A 17,844-nucleotide genomic window follows, 5' to 3' on the forward strand; every position below is an offset into this window, starting at 1 on the left:
TTCCTCGAATTGGGGTGGGCTTTTTTAACTAACTGTTGAGATGGTGGAGAAGACGATATTAAAGGTAAAATCAGGTTCGCCTTTGGATACTTCACTCGATTTATTTATACTTGTTCCGCCCCATTTTAAACCCACATTTAACATTGCTTTTGAGTAAATCTTTGAAGGAAGTGGAGTATCTGTCAACTTGGAAGCACAAACTGGTTCTGACATTGGTAAAGAAAGCTGGAGCAGATATCTCAAACTCGTCTATCACCCCATTTCACTGTTGCTGTATATGGCAAAGGTGCTGGAAAGAGTAGTCAACATCGAACTATCTCACTATTTGCAGAGTAACAGTCTGCTGAATCCCTCCCAAACCGGGTTCAGAGCTAAACACAGTATTAGATCCACTTTGCTGGTGGTATTGGACAGCATCAGGTCTTTGGTCAATGAGGGTAAATCTGCGACCCTCATCCTCCTAGACCTGTCTGCTGCTTTCGACACTGTGCCCCACAGCCTATTGCTACACAGACTGCATGAAATCAACCTACATTCTACTACTTTGCATTTGGTTTGGCTTGTTTTTTAACACTAAAGCTCAACCAGTCCAGCTGCCCCCTTTTAAATCTAGCCCACGAGTGTCATATTGTGGGGTTCCCTCAGGGATCATTCCAGAGCCCCACTTTGTTCAAGGTTTGTGTCGCTCTTGGCAGGCATTAATAAAGTTAACCAATACAAGCTTATTATTTCCATCGATATCAGACATATTGAGAACGGGAAATTTAGCATGCTGCTTTTCGGAAGTGACAAGGTGGATGCAGCACGCTGAAACTCAATCCAGATAAAAACGAAATTCTGCTCTTTGGTGGGGTTTGCAGGGTCTAGAATGATCCCTAGTGGCCAATCTTGATAGGCCCTGCTCCAAGGCCTAAAAGGGTTGCTAAGAATATGTTTTTTTTAATTGATGACTCTCTCTCCATGCATGATCAGATAAATATTTGTGTGGGAGCTGTTTTAGACTCATATGTATTCTCTGCAGCCTATTTCAGTGAATCCAATTGATTCAAAATATAGCAGTAAGATTGATCTCCAATAGCCCCAGCAATAGTTCAGCTTCTGTTTGTCTAAATTCTCTTCACTGTTTCCTAGTGCATAATAGAGTGATCTTTAAGCTACTGTGCCATGTGCATTCAGCGCTTTATTAGAGCAGTCCAGCGATCTTGCATGACAGAGTCACTTTCTACAAACCAGCACATGCCCTTCTCTCCGCTAAACAGGTCTTGGTAAATTAAGGAGATCCAGAATGGCTGGCCGCTCTTTTAATATTTCTGGCAGCTTCGCACTGGAATTCCCACCCTCTTACTTTAGACTTGACTTCGGACGTTTGAAGGATGCTAAAGAGATGGCCTTTTCTGCTCTAATGGCATTTGCCATTTATGGAGTATGGTTGACATGAGGAATATTGAGCGCTCTATAAATATCTTAACTAAATACCTTAATAAATAAATTACAATAATTGTCTTTACCGGTCTTGCTGATTAAAGCATCAGTCTTTCAGCTGTTTTTCAAGTTGTTAAGTTTCCCAATGAATTCAGGAGGCTTTCATTGGTCTCGTCGACAATCAGTTTAATTCCTTTTATCTTTTCAAATAAGAAAATCTGCATTTATCTCGACAAAGTGGCTCAATGCCATGAATATATACCTAATTTAATTCAACTGATGCATCTGAACGTCTATTACAGAACTTAGGAGGGTATAAATATCACTGCTGCATTTTCATAGCGAAATTACACAGATTTGGATAAAGTTTCAAATAATCTATTTCTTCTCTTCTCTCCACTAGTGGTGCTAATCTTTTTATTTTTGTATGTTTTTAACTATCGTTAGGATGAGAAAATTGGGCTTTTTTATCAGCAATATCTGTATGGGTTTCTTAGAATTTCTATCAAACACAGCTTGCAGTTCAGTTGTTATTTTACTGTATTTTCAACAGACACACTTTCACGGGCCACCACAGAACCCTGTAAAGCCATAACTTTTATCTCAACAGAGCAGCCAGAGTTGAGACAGGGTAAACTGAAAATATTTATTTCAGCTCATAAGTAATTTCGCGCAATGAAACAATAGGGTCACATTGGAACAGATACTTCATCCATGCAGATATGGCCATATTGAGCTTAATGAGTGCCAGTAAAATGTATTACTTGCTAAAAAAAAAAAAGCACATGCTATTTCTTTCCTGAGAAGCCTATATGCTTCTTAATCTTTTTCATTCTTATTCATTTATTTATTTTTATTCTTGATAGCATGCGTTACTCCAAGGTATATTCAAGTGCATTACAGCAGAGTGTAAGAAAAAGTAACATTAGTGCATCACAAGGGTTGCATGAGGATTGCAGTATATATTAAAATGCTTGAATGAAGACTGCGGTTGGCGGGGGCGTGGTCTGGCCACGCAGGAAGATGGCCGCCTGACGGATGAGCTCCGCCGCGGGATGAGCCCTTAAGGGAATATTCTCACCTTCTACCGGCTTTCGAATCTCCTCTTCGTGCCCTGCTGCAACCGGAAGATGGGGGGCAGGCTTTGGGCGGGTTTCGGAGGCATGACAACGGCTCTCTGTTGATGACCGCCTCGACGATGTTCTGTGGTGATGTTGCCCGGCGCACTCTGCCTGACGTGTTCCTTCAGGCCGCCTCACTCTCCTCATGAAGCCGCGCCCCCGACGTTGACAACGGGCGCCTGCCTGGTTTCACTCTGGCCGCGCCTCCTTCAATATGCCTGCAGCAACGCCTCCTTCAGAGTTCAGGAATTTCTGACAGGAACCATGATTTTTGCCGCGCTGTTCGTCAGCTACTGGTAGGGCTAATTTCTTCCATACTACTGTTGTAGCACCTTTGACGCGCATTTCGCACAGGATTTGTGCACTTCATCCTTTACATGGTCAATGGCTCTCTTGTAATGGGAAGTTCTGGTTCCTCAAGCTCAGCTGAAATTTACAAAAAACGGAACCTTTCGTTCCTTTGAGAGTTGTTTCCTCTCATCTTCACTGCAACTACAATTTTGCGCTTTTTGACTATTGTTTACGCTGGTGCTTCATGAAAATGTCTTTTTTAAGAGCAGACTGACTGACCTACATTAGACTGTGTCTCCTCATAATGTCGTCATAGCGCTCTTGTCAACTTTTTCAGTCAGGAATTGTGCCCTCTGTTCCTGTATGGTCCATGACTAATCTGCATTCTGGAATATTGATTAATTTAGTCCTGTCATAATCGCAAATTTGTCTGTCACCGCCATAAGCGCACATACGCTGTTTTTCATCCTATTACTGTTATATTTCTGCGCCCTTTTGACTATAGCGATAATTGATGCCTTGTTATTGCACAGATACCACTTTTTGAAAATATGCTTTCGCATTTCAGTGTTTGAAGGTGAGACATGGGTTTCTTCTTTTGGGGGGGCCAGTGTCCTACTATCATATATATGTACAGTTATTAATTGTGCTGCTCTGTATATTCCGACACTTTGCCATATTTTTTGTGCTCACATATAAGTATTTCATCACACGGAAAGACGCCTTCACGTATTTTCAAAGTTTCCATCAAGCCTATTCTTCAAATGTCTGCTACCAAGCAAGGAAATAAGACTCCTAAACCACTTCTTTTCGCAGAAGCTCTTAAACAGTCTACTACTATGCCAACGAAAGGCCATGCATCCTCCTCGGCCCTTCACGCTGCGCCCTCTAATGGTGGGCAAGCGTCGGCGGCAACTATGCAGCGTATTCTGCATGAAATAACTGAGGTTAGTCGCCGACTAGATGACATGAACCTTACAATCACGTCCTTGGCTGAGGAGACTAAATCAATTAGAGCAGAAATCTCCAGCTTCCATGTGAAGGTTGAATCCCTGGACTCCAGAGTTCTGGCAATGGAGAAACGATTTGATTCCCTTCCAAACAAAGAACAAGACCTTTTATTCTTACATAGCAAGCTCATTGATTTGGAAGATCGTAGTAGGAGGGACAACATCCGTTTTTTTGGTTTTCCAGAGCGCATTGAAGGACAAAACTCCAGTGCATTTTTGTGTCGTATACTTCCAAAGCTGACTGGCATTTCTTTCACTCCACCTCTGGAGATACGGAGGGCTCATAGACTTGGCCCCCCACGCAATGATCCTGCTGCGCGACCACGACCGATCATTGCCTGTTTCCTCCGTCACGATCAAACAAGACAATTATTGGCTGCTGCTCGGTTACAAGGTTCTTTTTCCTTTGATGGCCATCGGATTCATATGGCAGCTGATTTCTCTAAAGAAACAAATGAGCGGCGGAAAGCCTTTCTTTCTATGCGACCTCAATTACGTCAATTAGGCATTAAGTATGGCCTATTTGAACCAGCACGTTTTCGCATCACCAAAGATGGAGTTTCTAAGGACTTTCATGATCCAGAGCATCTTCAGCAATTCTTGGACTGTCTTCAACCTCAAGATATGGAAGTTCTCACTCCATCTTCGCAGCAGGATCAGTCCCATTCTCCCTATAAGTCTTCTACTCCATTGCCAGACCGCAGCAGACGCCCTCCTAGTAGTCCTCGGCCTCGTGGTAGGGACCTTGAAAGACTTCACCGCTCACAAGAAGATAGGAAGTCAGCAATACAGTCGGTCTCAGCAGCCACATTCCCACAAGACTTACAAAGGGACAAGTCCCGCTCTCCTCTTAAAACCCCCTCGGATGCGGACTGAATAATACTTCCTCATGTGGGAAAAATCACTTCTTGACTTATTGGCAGTTTATCGTAGACTTTCGGTCCTTGCGGGCCTTGTTTATATTGTTAAACCATTATTATATATCTTTGGCATTTTTCGCTGTTATAATATCTGATTGCCTTTTCTTTCTCACCTCTTTTCTCACTAACTTCTAATCTTACCTCTTTTCTTTTTCACTTTGCCTTCTGCTATATCTCTGCCTTATAATGCTATTCTTTTTTCTCCCTGTATTTCTCACTTTTCATGCTACAATTTTATTGCATATTCTCAACTGGTTTTGCAGTTACATTGCATTGGCGCCTAATTGTTTGATTATAGTTGTATCACCTTATTTGCTCGTATGCATATTGGTATAGATTTTTGATATATGTGTATGATATGTTTTATACGCTGAGGTTGCCTCACATTTAATTACTGTAGGATCTCTCTTCTTCTGTAGTGTTGCTTCTCAACCTCTATTTGGCTTTCTCTATCTTCTTCTGTTCTTTTTTATATCGCTCTTTTGGGCTTCTCTTCTATATTATTAATGCCTTCTTAATTGCTTCTCTCTTTCTGTGGGGTCTTTTCCCGCGGCGGCGCTCTAGTGCGCCCAGACCCGCGGGTAACAGTCTTACGGTTTCTTGTTCTTTACTCGCTATTATTCCATAATTTCTTTATTACTGTACTATTTTCTAAATCTTACCTCCTTTCGTCTTTATCTTTTTATTGTTTTCTTTATGCATTTCATCTAGATTAGAAGTACTACTTCCACTTATATTCTTTCTGTTTCCTCTTTCTCTTGTCATTTCTCTCCCTTTCCTTTTGTTTGGTTCATCACGTTGTTTTGTGCTTTATATTATCTTCTTCCTCCTGATTTTTGCTCTATTCTACTATGACACAGGCACATTCTCTGAATGCGATCACCTGGAATGTACATGGCCTCACCCATTACATAAAGCGGAAGAAAGTACTCTCCTATCTCCAGACCAAACATGTAGATGTGGCCTTGCTTCAGGAGATCCATTTGGATGCTCTGGAGTCGGACAAACTTTGCAGAGACTGGGTGGGTAAGGTTATCCATAGTAGTGTTCAACAAGACGATTTCTCAGACACAGGCCCTCTCCGCAAATGTGGAGTAGCAATCCTCCTTCGCAAATCCCTCCCGGTCACTGTCTCTAAAACATGGTCAGATGTAAATGGCCGTTATGTATTTGCCAAACTTAAAATTGGAGAGTCTCACATTTGTGTAGGGTCTGTTTATGCCCCTACGGGTACCAAAAAAACATTCTTTCTTCAACTTTCCCGTTTGCTGCTTGAAATTAATGCATCACAATATTTGATTGGCGGAGACTGGAATGTGACGCAAGATTCCATTCTAGACAAAACTGGCCCATTAGATAGGGGCAATGCGTCAGACAGAGCCTTGTTGGGGGACATCATATCAGATATCGGACTGGTTGACCATTGGCGTTTTAGCCATCCCACGGATAAGGAATATACTTTCTTTTCTTCGGCCCATGGTACATTTTCTCGTCTTGATTATTTCCTTATTTCTCATAATACAGTTCAATTCGTTACAGACTCCTGCATCCTGGAAGCGGCCTTGTCTGATCACTCTCCGGTTCTCCTTTCCCTTGATCTGGGTCTCTCTCGGCCTGGGCGTAAACCATGGCGTATGAGCATCCAACGCCACAGGACTCCTGCTGGTAAGGCCCAACTACAATCTCACCTTCAAAATTATCTTTCTACTAACCAGGGGTCTGTCACCTCCAGCAGGACTCTTTGGGCCGCGGCGAAGGCTACTTTGAGGGGGCAATTAATGCGTGATGCAGCAATTGCCAATAAACAAAATGCAAGGAGACAAAGTGAACTCGAATCTGATATACAAACTTATTCTCGCTTATACGCCGCATCTCCGTCTTTACAAAACCGCAAATTACTAGAGCAAGCTCGAATGGCCTTAAATAGCCTTTTTACATCCAAAGCAGAATTCGCTTTACAGAAAATGAAAGGCCGGCATTACGAGCAAGGGGAAAAGGCGGGAAGGTTATTAGCCGCGCAGCTGCGTCAGAGGGAGGCGTCCATGGCCATTCCGGCCATTAGATCTACGCAAGGTCACCTGTGCACGAAACCTCAAGACATCGTTAATGAGTTCGCCTCTTTTTACGAATCTCTTTACACCTCCGATAGTAGAATGGACCCGGATAAAATGACAGCATTTCTTGCAAAAGTACACCTTCCTTCTCTTTCGGCGGAGGGCAGAGCCATCCTAGAGGGTGAAATAACCAGAGATGAGGTCTCTAGTGCGATTACTGCCCTGCCCTATCACAAGGCCCCTGGTGAAGATGGATTTCCCCCTGAGTTCTATCGCTGGGCAGGTCACAATATTATTGATACCCTGCATACCGCATTCCAGGAGGCGGATAGTTCATCTTCACTAGGACCTCTTTCTAACAAGGCTATTATTGTTGTGCTTCCAAAGCCAGGTAAGGACCCCCAGCTCTGCAGTAGCTATCGCCCCATCTCTTTATTGAATACTGATATTAAAATCCTGGCCAGCATCCTTGCTTCGCGTTTGCGTAAGGTCTTGCCTTCCTTGATACACCATTCTCAAGTAGGCTTTGTACCGGGTCGATCCTCTAGGAATCATCTGCGTTCTCTGGCCCATGCATTATGGTCGGCTCAACATCTTAAGGATGATGCGTTAGCCCTTTCACTTGACGCAGAAAAGGCGTTCGACCGCATCGAATGGAACTATCTCTTCAAGGTCATGGATAGATTTGGTTTAGGCAAGAAATTTATTGATAAGGTACGCTTATTATACGATCATCCTTCTGCTCAGGTAAATTGCGGTGGGTTTCTATCAGACACCTTTACTATTAAGAGAGGGACACGTCAAGGATGTCCACTATCCCCTCTTTTGTTTCTTCTGGCTATGGAGCCCTTGGCCGCCACCATTCGTCAATCGGATGAGGTCTCTGGTGTCCCCCTTCCAATTGGACATTCTAAAATATACTTATATGCTGATGATATACTACTCACACTTACTCGTCTTCCCCGGTCGATTCCTTCTCTTCTTCACATTATCAATGATTTCTCCTCTTTTTCAGGTTATAAGATTAATTGGGACAAGAGTGAAGCTTTGCCCATCTCTAACGGTACCACCAAAGCAGCCATTTTTGGATTCCCTTTTCATTGGCAGCCTTCACGCCTTAAATACTTGGGTGTCCTCGTTAATAAAGGATTGCAAGACATGGTTGCAGATAATTTATCTCCTCTTATATCCCAAATGCAACGAGATTTTGACAAATGGAAGGCTTTGGGCCTTTCTCTTTGGGGCAGAACTCAGGCGGTTAAAATGGTTACCCTTCCGAGATTTATATACATTCTAGGTATGCTTCCTTTGCAGATCCCTCTATCCTTACTTCGATCAATAGATGCCCAGATTAAAACTTTCATCTGGGGTACTATGAAACCGCGACTTGCTATCACTAAGTTGAAGGCTCACCAATTATCTGGCGGAATTGGTCTTCCTTCTATTGAGCACTACTCTCTGGCGTTACATATTTCCCAAATCTCATATTTTTTACCTGGCATCAAGGATTTACCACAATGGGTTCAAATAGAAAGACATCTTCTATCCTCGGAATCAAACCTTTCTCCTCTGTATGGTACTGGCTCTAGTCGTTCTGACCCAAAAAACCCGATACTCTCCGCCATGCATAAATCCTGGCAGAGAAGTCACAGATTATTAGGCTCAAACTCCAGAATACATGCTAAGGCTCCCTTGTGGAATAATTCGGGGATCCGTATTAATGGCCGTATGTTATCCTGGTCTGAATGGCGAGCTGCAGGTATTCTCTATCCGGATCAACTCCTACATGATGGGGATTTTAAGTCATTCTCTCAACTCAGGGTAGAATTTGATCTTCCCCTTCATCATTCTTCCAAATATCTTCAACTCCAACAATGTTTAAAGACCCAATTGGGATCATTACCATGGCTCCTACAGGATTCCCCTATATTATCCTATTTGCACATTTGGGGGAAATTTAAGGGTGTTACTTCTGGTATATACAAAATTTTTTCATCTCATCTTTTTTCTAAATCTCTTTCACATGATCTCCAGCGTAAATGGCAATCTCGTCTCTCCATTTCCTTTTCCGATGCTGAGTGGGATTTGATTCTAGAGAGTTTAAATAAGGGAGCTCGTGAATCAAGGCTTAAATTTTGTCTTTTTAAAATTCTGCATGATTGGCACTGGTCTCCTGTCAAATTACACCAAGCTGGTCTTCTCTCGCATTCTAACTGCTGGAGATGCTTCAATTCAGGTTGTGATATTACTCATATCATTTGTGAATGTCCTAGTATTCAACCCTATTGGACTTTTATTGGTGCTACCTTGAAATCCACCATGCCCCTAAAATTGCCACTTACATCTACTAACATTCTCCTACATGACTTACGTCATTCCCCAAAGCTCACGAAGCCACAACTCCGTCTTTTTCATACTTCAATTGCTACTGCCAAAATATGTATACTGCGTCATTGGAAATCAACTATGCCTCCATCACAGGAGGATTGGTTGGTGGCCATGATGCAAACTGCTTCCCATGAACGTACAATCTATAATCTTCAAGATCAAAATGACACCTTTCTTCGAATATGGTCTCCATTTCTTAAATCAAATGCTGCTGACCCTCCGGCCTCCACTTCTACTCAAACACACTAATCAACTTTCACTTTTCTGTCCTTTGTTTTTTCTCTTCTCTCTGTTCCCTCACAATCATTTGCTTCCTCCGTTGTGGTACTCCTCTGCGTTTATTTAATTATTTTTCCTTTGTTCTATTTCTTTATATTTCTTTATATTTCCAGCACTCTTTATCCTACTATGTTTTTCTTCTCTCTTTTTTCCCTATTGCTCACTCCTTCTAACATGTAATTATTCTCTTTTATTTACTATTGCATATGCTCTAATGTATTTGTCTTATAAAATTCAATAAAAAATTTCAACACAAAAAAAAAAGACTGCGGTTGGCAATAATAATAGGTGGTAGTCTGATTCCTATACACATTAATTTGTGAGGTGGGAAAGGGACAAAAGAACTGCTTTCCAAGCCCAGTTGTGTGGCGTTCTCATGATATCTGACACATACATGTCCCAGTACACTCTTGATCAGCTACTGTTTTCTTTGAACAGAAACACGTGCAATCACCGTTGAGCCCCAACTGACCACAACCTTTATCTCGGCTGACCTGCGAGGGTCAACAGAGGGTAAAAAAGCATTTGTATTTCCTTAGTCAAATAATTTATTAACCTCTCATAAGAACTTGTTCTATTCTAAAAATACCATTATTTTCCATATATACAATCTTTTACTTCGAGCTAATTGGCTGCAACCGAAATGTGCGTGTTGCTACAAACACTTGCTTGGTTGGAGATCCTCCATACATCAACCATCTTCTCCATACTTCTTTACATCAAGCTGCCCTTGCTGCAGTATCATAAAGGATCATCATCCAACCTGCCTGGCTATGTTTCCAGCTTTATTTCTGGCATTGCCTCACCCTCTTACTTACTGAACATTTTAATTTGTTAATTGTTTTGCCAACAGTAATGTATCAAGTGGTAGAAGAAACTCCAGCAAAGAAACCTGTTACCTCCACTGAGCAGGTGGACTCAAAACTGGGTAAAGCATCAGAGAATTTCTTCAGCCAATACATGTTCTTCAATGCAAAGGATCACTTTTCACTGCCATCAGGGCCCATATGGTGGGCAGCGTAGAATGCCTTTAACTGGGTGCACTGGGTGCATGCCAGGTCAACGCTCCCTATTATGGTTAATGTTCTGCTCCCAGTGCAATTACAAACTTGTTCCTGCCCTGTGGTAGAGCATTAGTGGAAGGCAAAGTGACCGTTTAAAGCAGGCGGTCCGCCTTTCGCCGACAAGTTGTCCTGCATTTAAAAGGGGCAGCCGTGTATGGTGGGTCCATGGGATCAACTTTTCCCCCTTTAAAGTGTTTCCCGTGGGGGAACAATGACCACTTCGTGGCACACAGTCAGTGATCTTCCTGACACCTCTTTTGCCTCTGCACCTGCATCTATAGTGAGGTTCAGGCACAGAGACAATACCTTTCCATATTGCTTGGGCCAATCTACCATGCAAATGCTGTAACATCCCCTTGAGATTGCACTGGCACTATATGTGCGTTTGTGCAATCTGTATTAGAGAAGAGACTGCATAAGCATCTGTGGCGCCTTATGTTATACCAAAGTTTCCTGGGTGTGCAGAATGCAGGCACCGCATGCCTGTTGCACCCCCAGGGCACTTTCTGTAATGCAGCCCCAGACCTTTATTCATTCTTCTTCATGCACTTTACTTCTCAGTAATGCTTCCATATTGTGCACTTTCTTCTAGGCAAAGATGGGTATAATTGTATTAACCATGAAGTGACTGTTCCTTTACAAAGTGGAGCTTTTGGATACACAATGCCAAGTTGAGCCAATAAAATTCTTTCTGTTTTATTTCATTCTTTGTGTGCTTATAATACTTGTTGATTCTTTTTACATCTGGAACGTTATTGACACCTTCTACCTTCATCATCACTGTGTATTACAGCTTTCTCTCTAGCATTTATATCATATACTATTTAATGAACTTGCATGGTAATATTGCCCTTATTAGCACAAAGCCACACATTCCCCGTCCTTAGCAATCCATGAAAACGTATACGTTTTTTCCAGAGGATCATATTTTGTACTATGAGATAATTAAATGAAATAACATTTACTAATCTAATGATTAGTAAAAATTCAATTTAATTTATACTAAGTTACTGATGTACCTGCTTAGCTCACCACCTTGCCTATTCCTGTACATGTGAGGGATATTTAAGGAAGGAAATACCCATCTGTTATGCAGACGTCAAGTTTCCTGAGTAGGGTGAAGTTTGAAAAAGCTGCCAGGTGCAAGTGGAAAGAGAGAGAAGAGGCAGAGAGAGCAAGAGGTAGAACAGACATGAGTGCAGGAGGCAGGAAACGAATCTGGTAGAAGTGCCAGAGGAGAGGGGTCAGGCTAGAGTTAGGAGTATAGGCCCAGAGACAGTGACCAAGCAGAGAACATCCCGTGTTTCAGGAGAAAGGGGACTAGAATGAGATGTGAGCCGAAACTGACTGGATGGAGGAATGCGAGGCGAAAAGGAGTTCAGCAGGCCTGGGGTTTGCAAGAACACTAGGGTATTGTAGAGCTCAGTGGGGGTAGAAGAAAAGTGAGTAGAGTGACTTCAGTAGTTGGAGGAATGACTTCACCTGAGACAAAGTGAAGTCCAAGAGGTGCACACTGTGTGAGTGGAACACTAGATAGACTGGAAAGCTGCCTGAGATGTTAACAAGAATTTGATCATCAGGAACTGTCAAATGATACCCGAAGCCATTCTACTTACACCAAAAATCCTGTTGCTTCAACATACATTGCAAACTCTTGCTCATTGACGGTTTTCTTCCACAAAAAATATTTGTAATAACCACAGAACTCAAGAAGCCATAACATAGATCACAGCTGTGCTACTAGAGTCACAGGGTATCTAGGTGTCTTGTGCTACATTGGGCAGGGAATGTGCATGTGACCATCACTGCTGGAAGCATTCGTCTTTCATATGCTTTGGCAGGTTTTCTTTATTTAATATCATTCCTGGTGATATTAAAAATGCAGGCATTGTTTGATGTCATTTAATTTCTCTATTCTTCTCAAAAATTTCAGTTTATATTTTTATATGCCTTCAATGTAAAACACTTTGGAAGCTAAGGAAGAATACTTGTGCTCTGGGCAACATTATGAGTGGCCTGTTAAGAGGAACACTAATTCTGGCTCCTGTAGATACTGTTACCAGACCGAACAGTACTTGAGGTGGTTTGATGAAACCAGGGCCTGACTGGCCGTAGCAGGCACTGGGCATTTCCTCGGTGGGCCAGAGGGGTGGAGGCCAGTTTGTCACTGTGGGGGCCGGTTTTGTCACTGGGGGCCAGTTATGTAGCAGTACTCCCTGTAACAAAAGCGGGAGCGATGCCTCTTACTAGCACCCCTGTCCGCCTCCCCCCCTCCCTCCAGCTCCCAGGGCTGGTCGGACAGCAATCTACCTGAGCTGGTTGCTGTACCCAGTCTGCCGCTGGATAAAACCAGCCAATTATAAGCTGGATAATGAGAGTCCACTTTGGAATGAAGATTAATCGGGGAAATGGGATTTAACTCATAGTATTCCAGATGGTTCCCCAGATTTTCTCCTGGAGTTTCAGCTTCTGGTGGAAACTATTGCCCCGCGGTTTTTGCAGGCACTTGCAATAGGGATTAGCCTGGTAGCTGTTTACCGGAACAATCAAAGATTATGGGCAACGTAGAATGATGCCTTTTGTATCAGACCTTTTTTTTGCTTCTTTGAAAATTTCTAGTAACTATACCTCTCAGCATACTGCTACTTATTTTCTCTATTTTCTTCCAACAGAAACACACTTGCAGACAAGAAAACCTGGCAAAGATATAACTCTTACATCAACAGAGCTCTCACAGGCAACACAGGGTAAAAAGAACAAATTATTTTTAGTAGATAATCATTTTAGGAAACCAATTCAACAAAAGGGTTTTATTAGAACTAAATCACTACATGATTTACGAATAAATGTTGGAGCGTGGTGTTAACCCAAAATTGTTAACGCAGCACTCCGAAATTTTTTAATGAGGGATGCACCGTATTTACAAAAATATGGCGCAGCCCTGCATAATACTGTCCCGTTTCTGTTTTAAGTCATTATCATCATTCACATTTTATAACTTCATCATCATTGCACTATCACAGCTTTCATCCTCGCATGTGCGTCATATTTTAGTCAAAGTGCGTGCACCTTTCCCTTTTACAAAGACGAGCACATCAAATAACCCATTAAACCCTCAAAAATATAAAATGTCTCTCCAGTAAGCAGGCTGATGCAGCACAGGTGAACGCTTTGTAAATTGGGATAATCTTTTCATTAGCAAATGCAGTTCTTGTTCTAAAGTATAGCTTGCCACAAAGCCACTCCATACCAACATTTCAAATGGCTATTTTATGATGGATGAATTACCAGTCTAATATGTAGGAATAAACATGCTAGGGGTGCTATGAATGGGTGGTGGCACGAGCAAAAGAGACATTACTGGTACAGAAGAAAGGAGGGAGAACTCACATGGGTACGCGAAGGCAGAAGACACTTGAGAAGAGTGAAGCAGGCAGGAAAAGGTACAAGTAAGAAGTGGCACAGGAGAAGGGAGGCAGGCTGGAGGTGAAATAAGAAATACAGGCCATCGCAGCTGGGCGTAAGAGGATTGGGCAGAGCCTAAGGCCACCGGATACAGAAGGCTGTTGGAGAAATCAGCTGGTTGGGGTAGAAAAATGAAAGCGGTTTGGGCACATAGAAGAAACAGCAAATGGAGTTCGCTTGAGTCTATCTCGGGGAAGGGAAGGACTAGGAAGATACACTGTGTAAATGGGGTATGAGACATGCCTGAGAGTTGAAAGCAAAGTTTATTTTTCATGAACATTCCTATGATGTCCAAAGCTAAGTTATCTGTAGAATAACGTCCCGGTAAGATCAATTTTGACTGGCTCCATATGTTGCCAATCTTTCACACTGTATGTGTAGTTGTGTTTCAAACATTTTCAATACGTTTTAATAGTCTGCTCAATTGTGTGCTAGGGTACTCTCTATTTAGTTGCTCACCTCGGGTGCTCTTGTTTCTTTTAATTCTTGCTGCAATATTTTTTTTTTTTTTATTGGTGGCATCACAGGGCAGCAGTCCAGTGGTATATTATATCATGGTGAGCCATGCTAGTATTGCTTTTAGATTTCCGCCATCTTGGGTGTACGGTTGGATATGAAGGAGAGTCTGCGATGTAGCTGGCAGACCGACATAGATTTAAACGTGGGTGCTGTGCGTCTGCACCACTGGCACACAAAAGGCAAGCCCGTCTGTACCTTTTCCATGCCTGCTCATCACCAGTCGCTAGGACATCTGCCAGTTTCAGAAGGGGTTAGGATCCCCTTGTTATGTACTCAAAGGAAGCCTTGCATGCCATGGCCTCAAATGATCATAATATGGGCAGTTGCTATAAGGAGGTTCCAGGCACTGTATTTGGACCCTTCTCCTGTGCCAGCTGCAGATGATTGTGCATGAACCAGTCTGGGTCAGGGGCAGTATTGGAGGGATTGAAGAAATTGAGCTCCTATGCAGAGTTACAGGCTGGTAGCTTTTCCTGGAGAAAGAATGTTTTGTTATCCTGCAGAAAGTCTAGTGGTAAACGCTCATCTATCAGCTGCCTTTACTTAAATTCTAGATCGCTTCCTAAGCCTTTTATGGAAATGTGGGATGCCATTTACTGCTCAAAGCCAGATCGAGTATTTATCACAGAGACCTGGCGTCATCGCCATTCCATGCCTGACCTGACTATGGAAATTCAGACTGGATATAGGGCGACAAAAGTGATTGTGTCAGAAGGATTTGTGGGGAAGTTGCAATCCTTTACAGGGATGTGTTTGAGTGTGTTAGGGTAAGCGACTCCCCGTTGGAGGATTGTGAGGTCATGATTTTCCAACTTTCTCTAGATTGGGAGGAGCCATCTTGTATATGCCCCTGGCTATAACTCTCAGTTGGCAGCAAATTTACCTGCGTAGCTGTCACACTTTGTGTTGAAGACTGAGCACTTTCTTCTTAAGAGAGAGTTCAGTTTTCACTTTGAGGATCAGTTGGATTTATTGAGTAGAAATTTGGAGAATGATATGCAGATTTTTCAACTAAATCAGTGGATAAAAGGTCCTACGCACAAGGCAGGGCACACACTTGATCTATTATTCACCATTTTAAATACAGTGAATATACAGTCAATTCAAGTGGTTTTCCAGCCAGATATAGGCCAATTCCTGTCTTGCAGAGATCTTAGATAAAGTTAGATCCTACCTTTGTTATTAGCAATTACAGTCCTCCTATGATTAGAGAGGACTATTTAGTAGAGAGAGCAGTAAATGATCTTGTAAAAGCCATGACTAAAGCCATTCATGCCTGTTCCCCTCAGAAGGGGAGCAACTCCTCAAGACAATCATTATCAGTGAATTGGTACTCAAATGCATTACGACAAATAAAACAGAGATGCAAGTCTTTCGAGCGCCAGTGGGGGTACACTTCGGCTTTAGGGGACCAGTTCATTTATGAAAATGAAACCAAAGCTTATCCCAAGCAATTTAAACAAACTGAAAGACAACACTTTGCAAGGAGACGAGGAGAACAGCGGATCATCTTGAGAACTATTTAAAATAGTTAGGAAGTTGGCTCATCCAGCAGCATTGAATCAGACTTCAAAACCTTAGCCCCTCTTTGTGAGGAACTGGCTGTGTTTTTAAAGATGAAATCAATACGATCTACTCGGCCTTTGTAAATAAACCCCTAATGGATGAGGACCTTTACAAGGATACCAGTCCTCAAGCGTGAACTTCCTCCAATTGGGGTGGGCTTTTTTAACTAACTGTTGAGATGGTGGAAAAGACGATATTAAAGAGGAAATCAGGTTCGCCTTTGGATACTTGACTCGATTTATTTATACTTGGTCCGCCCCATTTTAAACCCACATTTAACATTGCTTTTGAGTAAATCTTTGAACGAAGTGGAGTATCCGTCAACTTGGAATCACAAGCTGGTGAAGAAAGCTGGAGCAGATATCTCAAACTTGTCTATCATCCCATTTCACTGTTGCTGTATATGGCAAAGGTGCTGGAAAGAGTAGTCAACATCGAGCTATCTCACTATTTGCAAAGTAACAGTCTGCTGAATCCCTCCCAAACTGGGTTCAGAGCTAAACACAGTATTAGATCCACTTTGCTGGTGGTATTGGACAGCATCAGGTCTTTGGTCAATGAGGGTAAATCTGCGGCCCTCATCCTCCTAGTCCTGTCTGCTGCTTTCGACACTGTGCCCCACAGCCTATTGCTACACAGACTGCATGAAATCAGCCTACATTCTACTACTTTGCATTTGGATTGGCTTGTTTTTTAACAATAAAGCTCAACCAGTACAGCTGCCCCCTTTTAAATCTAGCCCACGAGTGTCATATTGTGGGGTTCCCTCAGGGATTATTCCTGAGCCCCACTTTGTTCAATGTCGTGTCGCTCTTGGCAGGCATTAGTAAAGTTAATCGATACAAGCTTATTATTTCCATCGATAGCAGGCATATTGAGAACGGAAAATTTAGCATGCTACCTTTCGGAAATGACAAGGTGGATGCAGCACGCTGAAACTCAATCCAGATAAAAACGAAATTCTGCTCTTTGGTGGGGTTTGCAGGGTCTAGAATGATCCCTAGTGGCCAATCTTGATAGGCCCTGCTTCAAGGCCTAAAAGGGTTGCTAAGAATATGTTTTTTTTAATTGATGACTCTCTCTCCATGCATGACCAGATAAATGCTAGTGTGGGAGCTGTTTTAGGCTCATATGTATTCTCCGCAGCCTATTTCAGTGAATCCAATTGATTCAAAATACAGCAGTAAGATTGATCTCCAATAGCCCCAGCAGTCGTTCAGCTTCTGTTTATCTAAATTCTCTTCACTGTTTCCTAGTGCATAATAGAGTGATCTTTAAGCTACTGTGCCATGTGCATTGGGCGCTTTATTAGAGCAGTCCAACGATCTTGCATGACAAAGTCACTTTCTACAAACCAGCACATGCTCTTCTCTCGCTAAACAGGCCTTGGTAAATTAAAGAGATCCAGAATGGCTGGCCGCTCTTTTAATATTCCTGGCAGCTTCTCACTGGAATTCCCACCCTCTTACTTTAGACTTGACTTCGGACCTTTGAAGGATGCTAAAGAGATGGCCTTTTCTGCTCTAATGGCATTTGCCATTTATGGAGTATGGTTGACATGAGGAATATTGAGTGCTCTATAAATATCTTAACTAAATACCTTAAATGAATAAGTTACAATAATTGTCTTTACCAGTCTTGCTGATTAAAGCAACAGTCTTTCAGCTGTTTTTCAAGTTGTTAAGTTTCCAAATGAATTCAGGAGGCTTTCATGGGTCTCATCGACAATCAGTTTAATTCCTTTT

The 17,844-nt window shown here is 42.4% G+C and overlaps 1 protein-coding gene across 1 annotated transcript in view; it reads left to right on the forward strand.

Annotated features, from left to right (window-relative positions):
* ABI3BP (ABI family member 3 binding protein) overlaps positions 1–17,844 on the forward strand; it is a 1,978,933-nt gene that overhangs the window by 1,371,041 nt on the left and 590,048 nt on the right. Inside the window, exons 72-74 of the mRNA XM_085622401.1 lie at positions 9,924–9,998; positions 10,339–10,413; positions 13,222–13,296. Coding sequence (XP_085478527.1) covers positions 9,924–9,998; positions 10,339–10,413; positions 13,222–13,296 — 225 coding nt within the window. The remainder of the gene's footprint in view (positions 1–9,923; positions 9,999–10,338; positions 10,414–13,221; positions 13,297–17,844) is intronic.

The sequence above is a fragment of the Triturus cristatus genome, chromosome 8 (genome assembly GCF_964204655.1).
Source record: "Triturus cristatus chromosome 8, aTriCri1.1, whole genome shotgun sequence".
Taxonomy (NCBI): domain Eukaryota; kingdom Metazoa; phylum Chordata; class Amphibia; order Caudata; family Salamandridae; genus Triturus; species Triturus cristatus.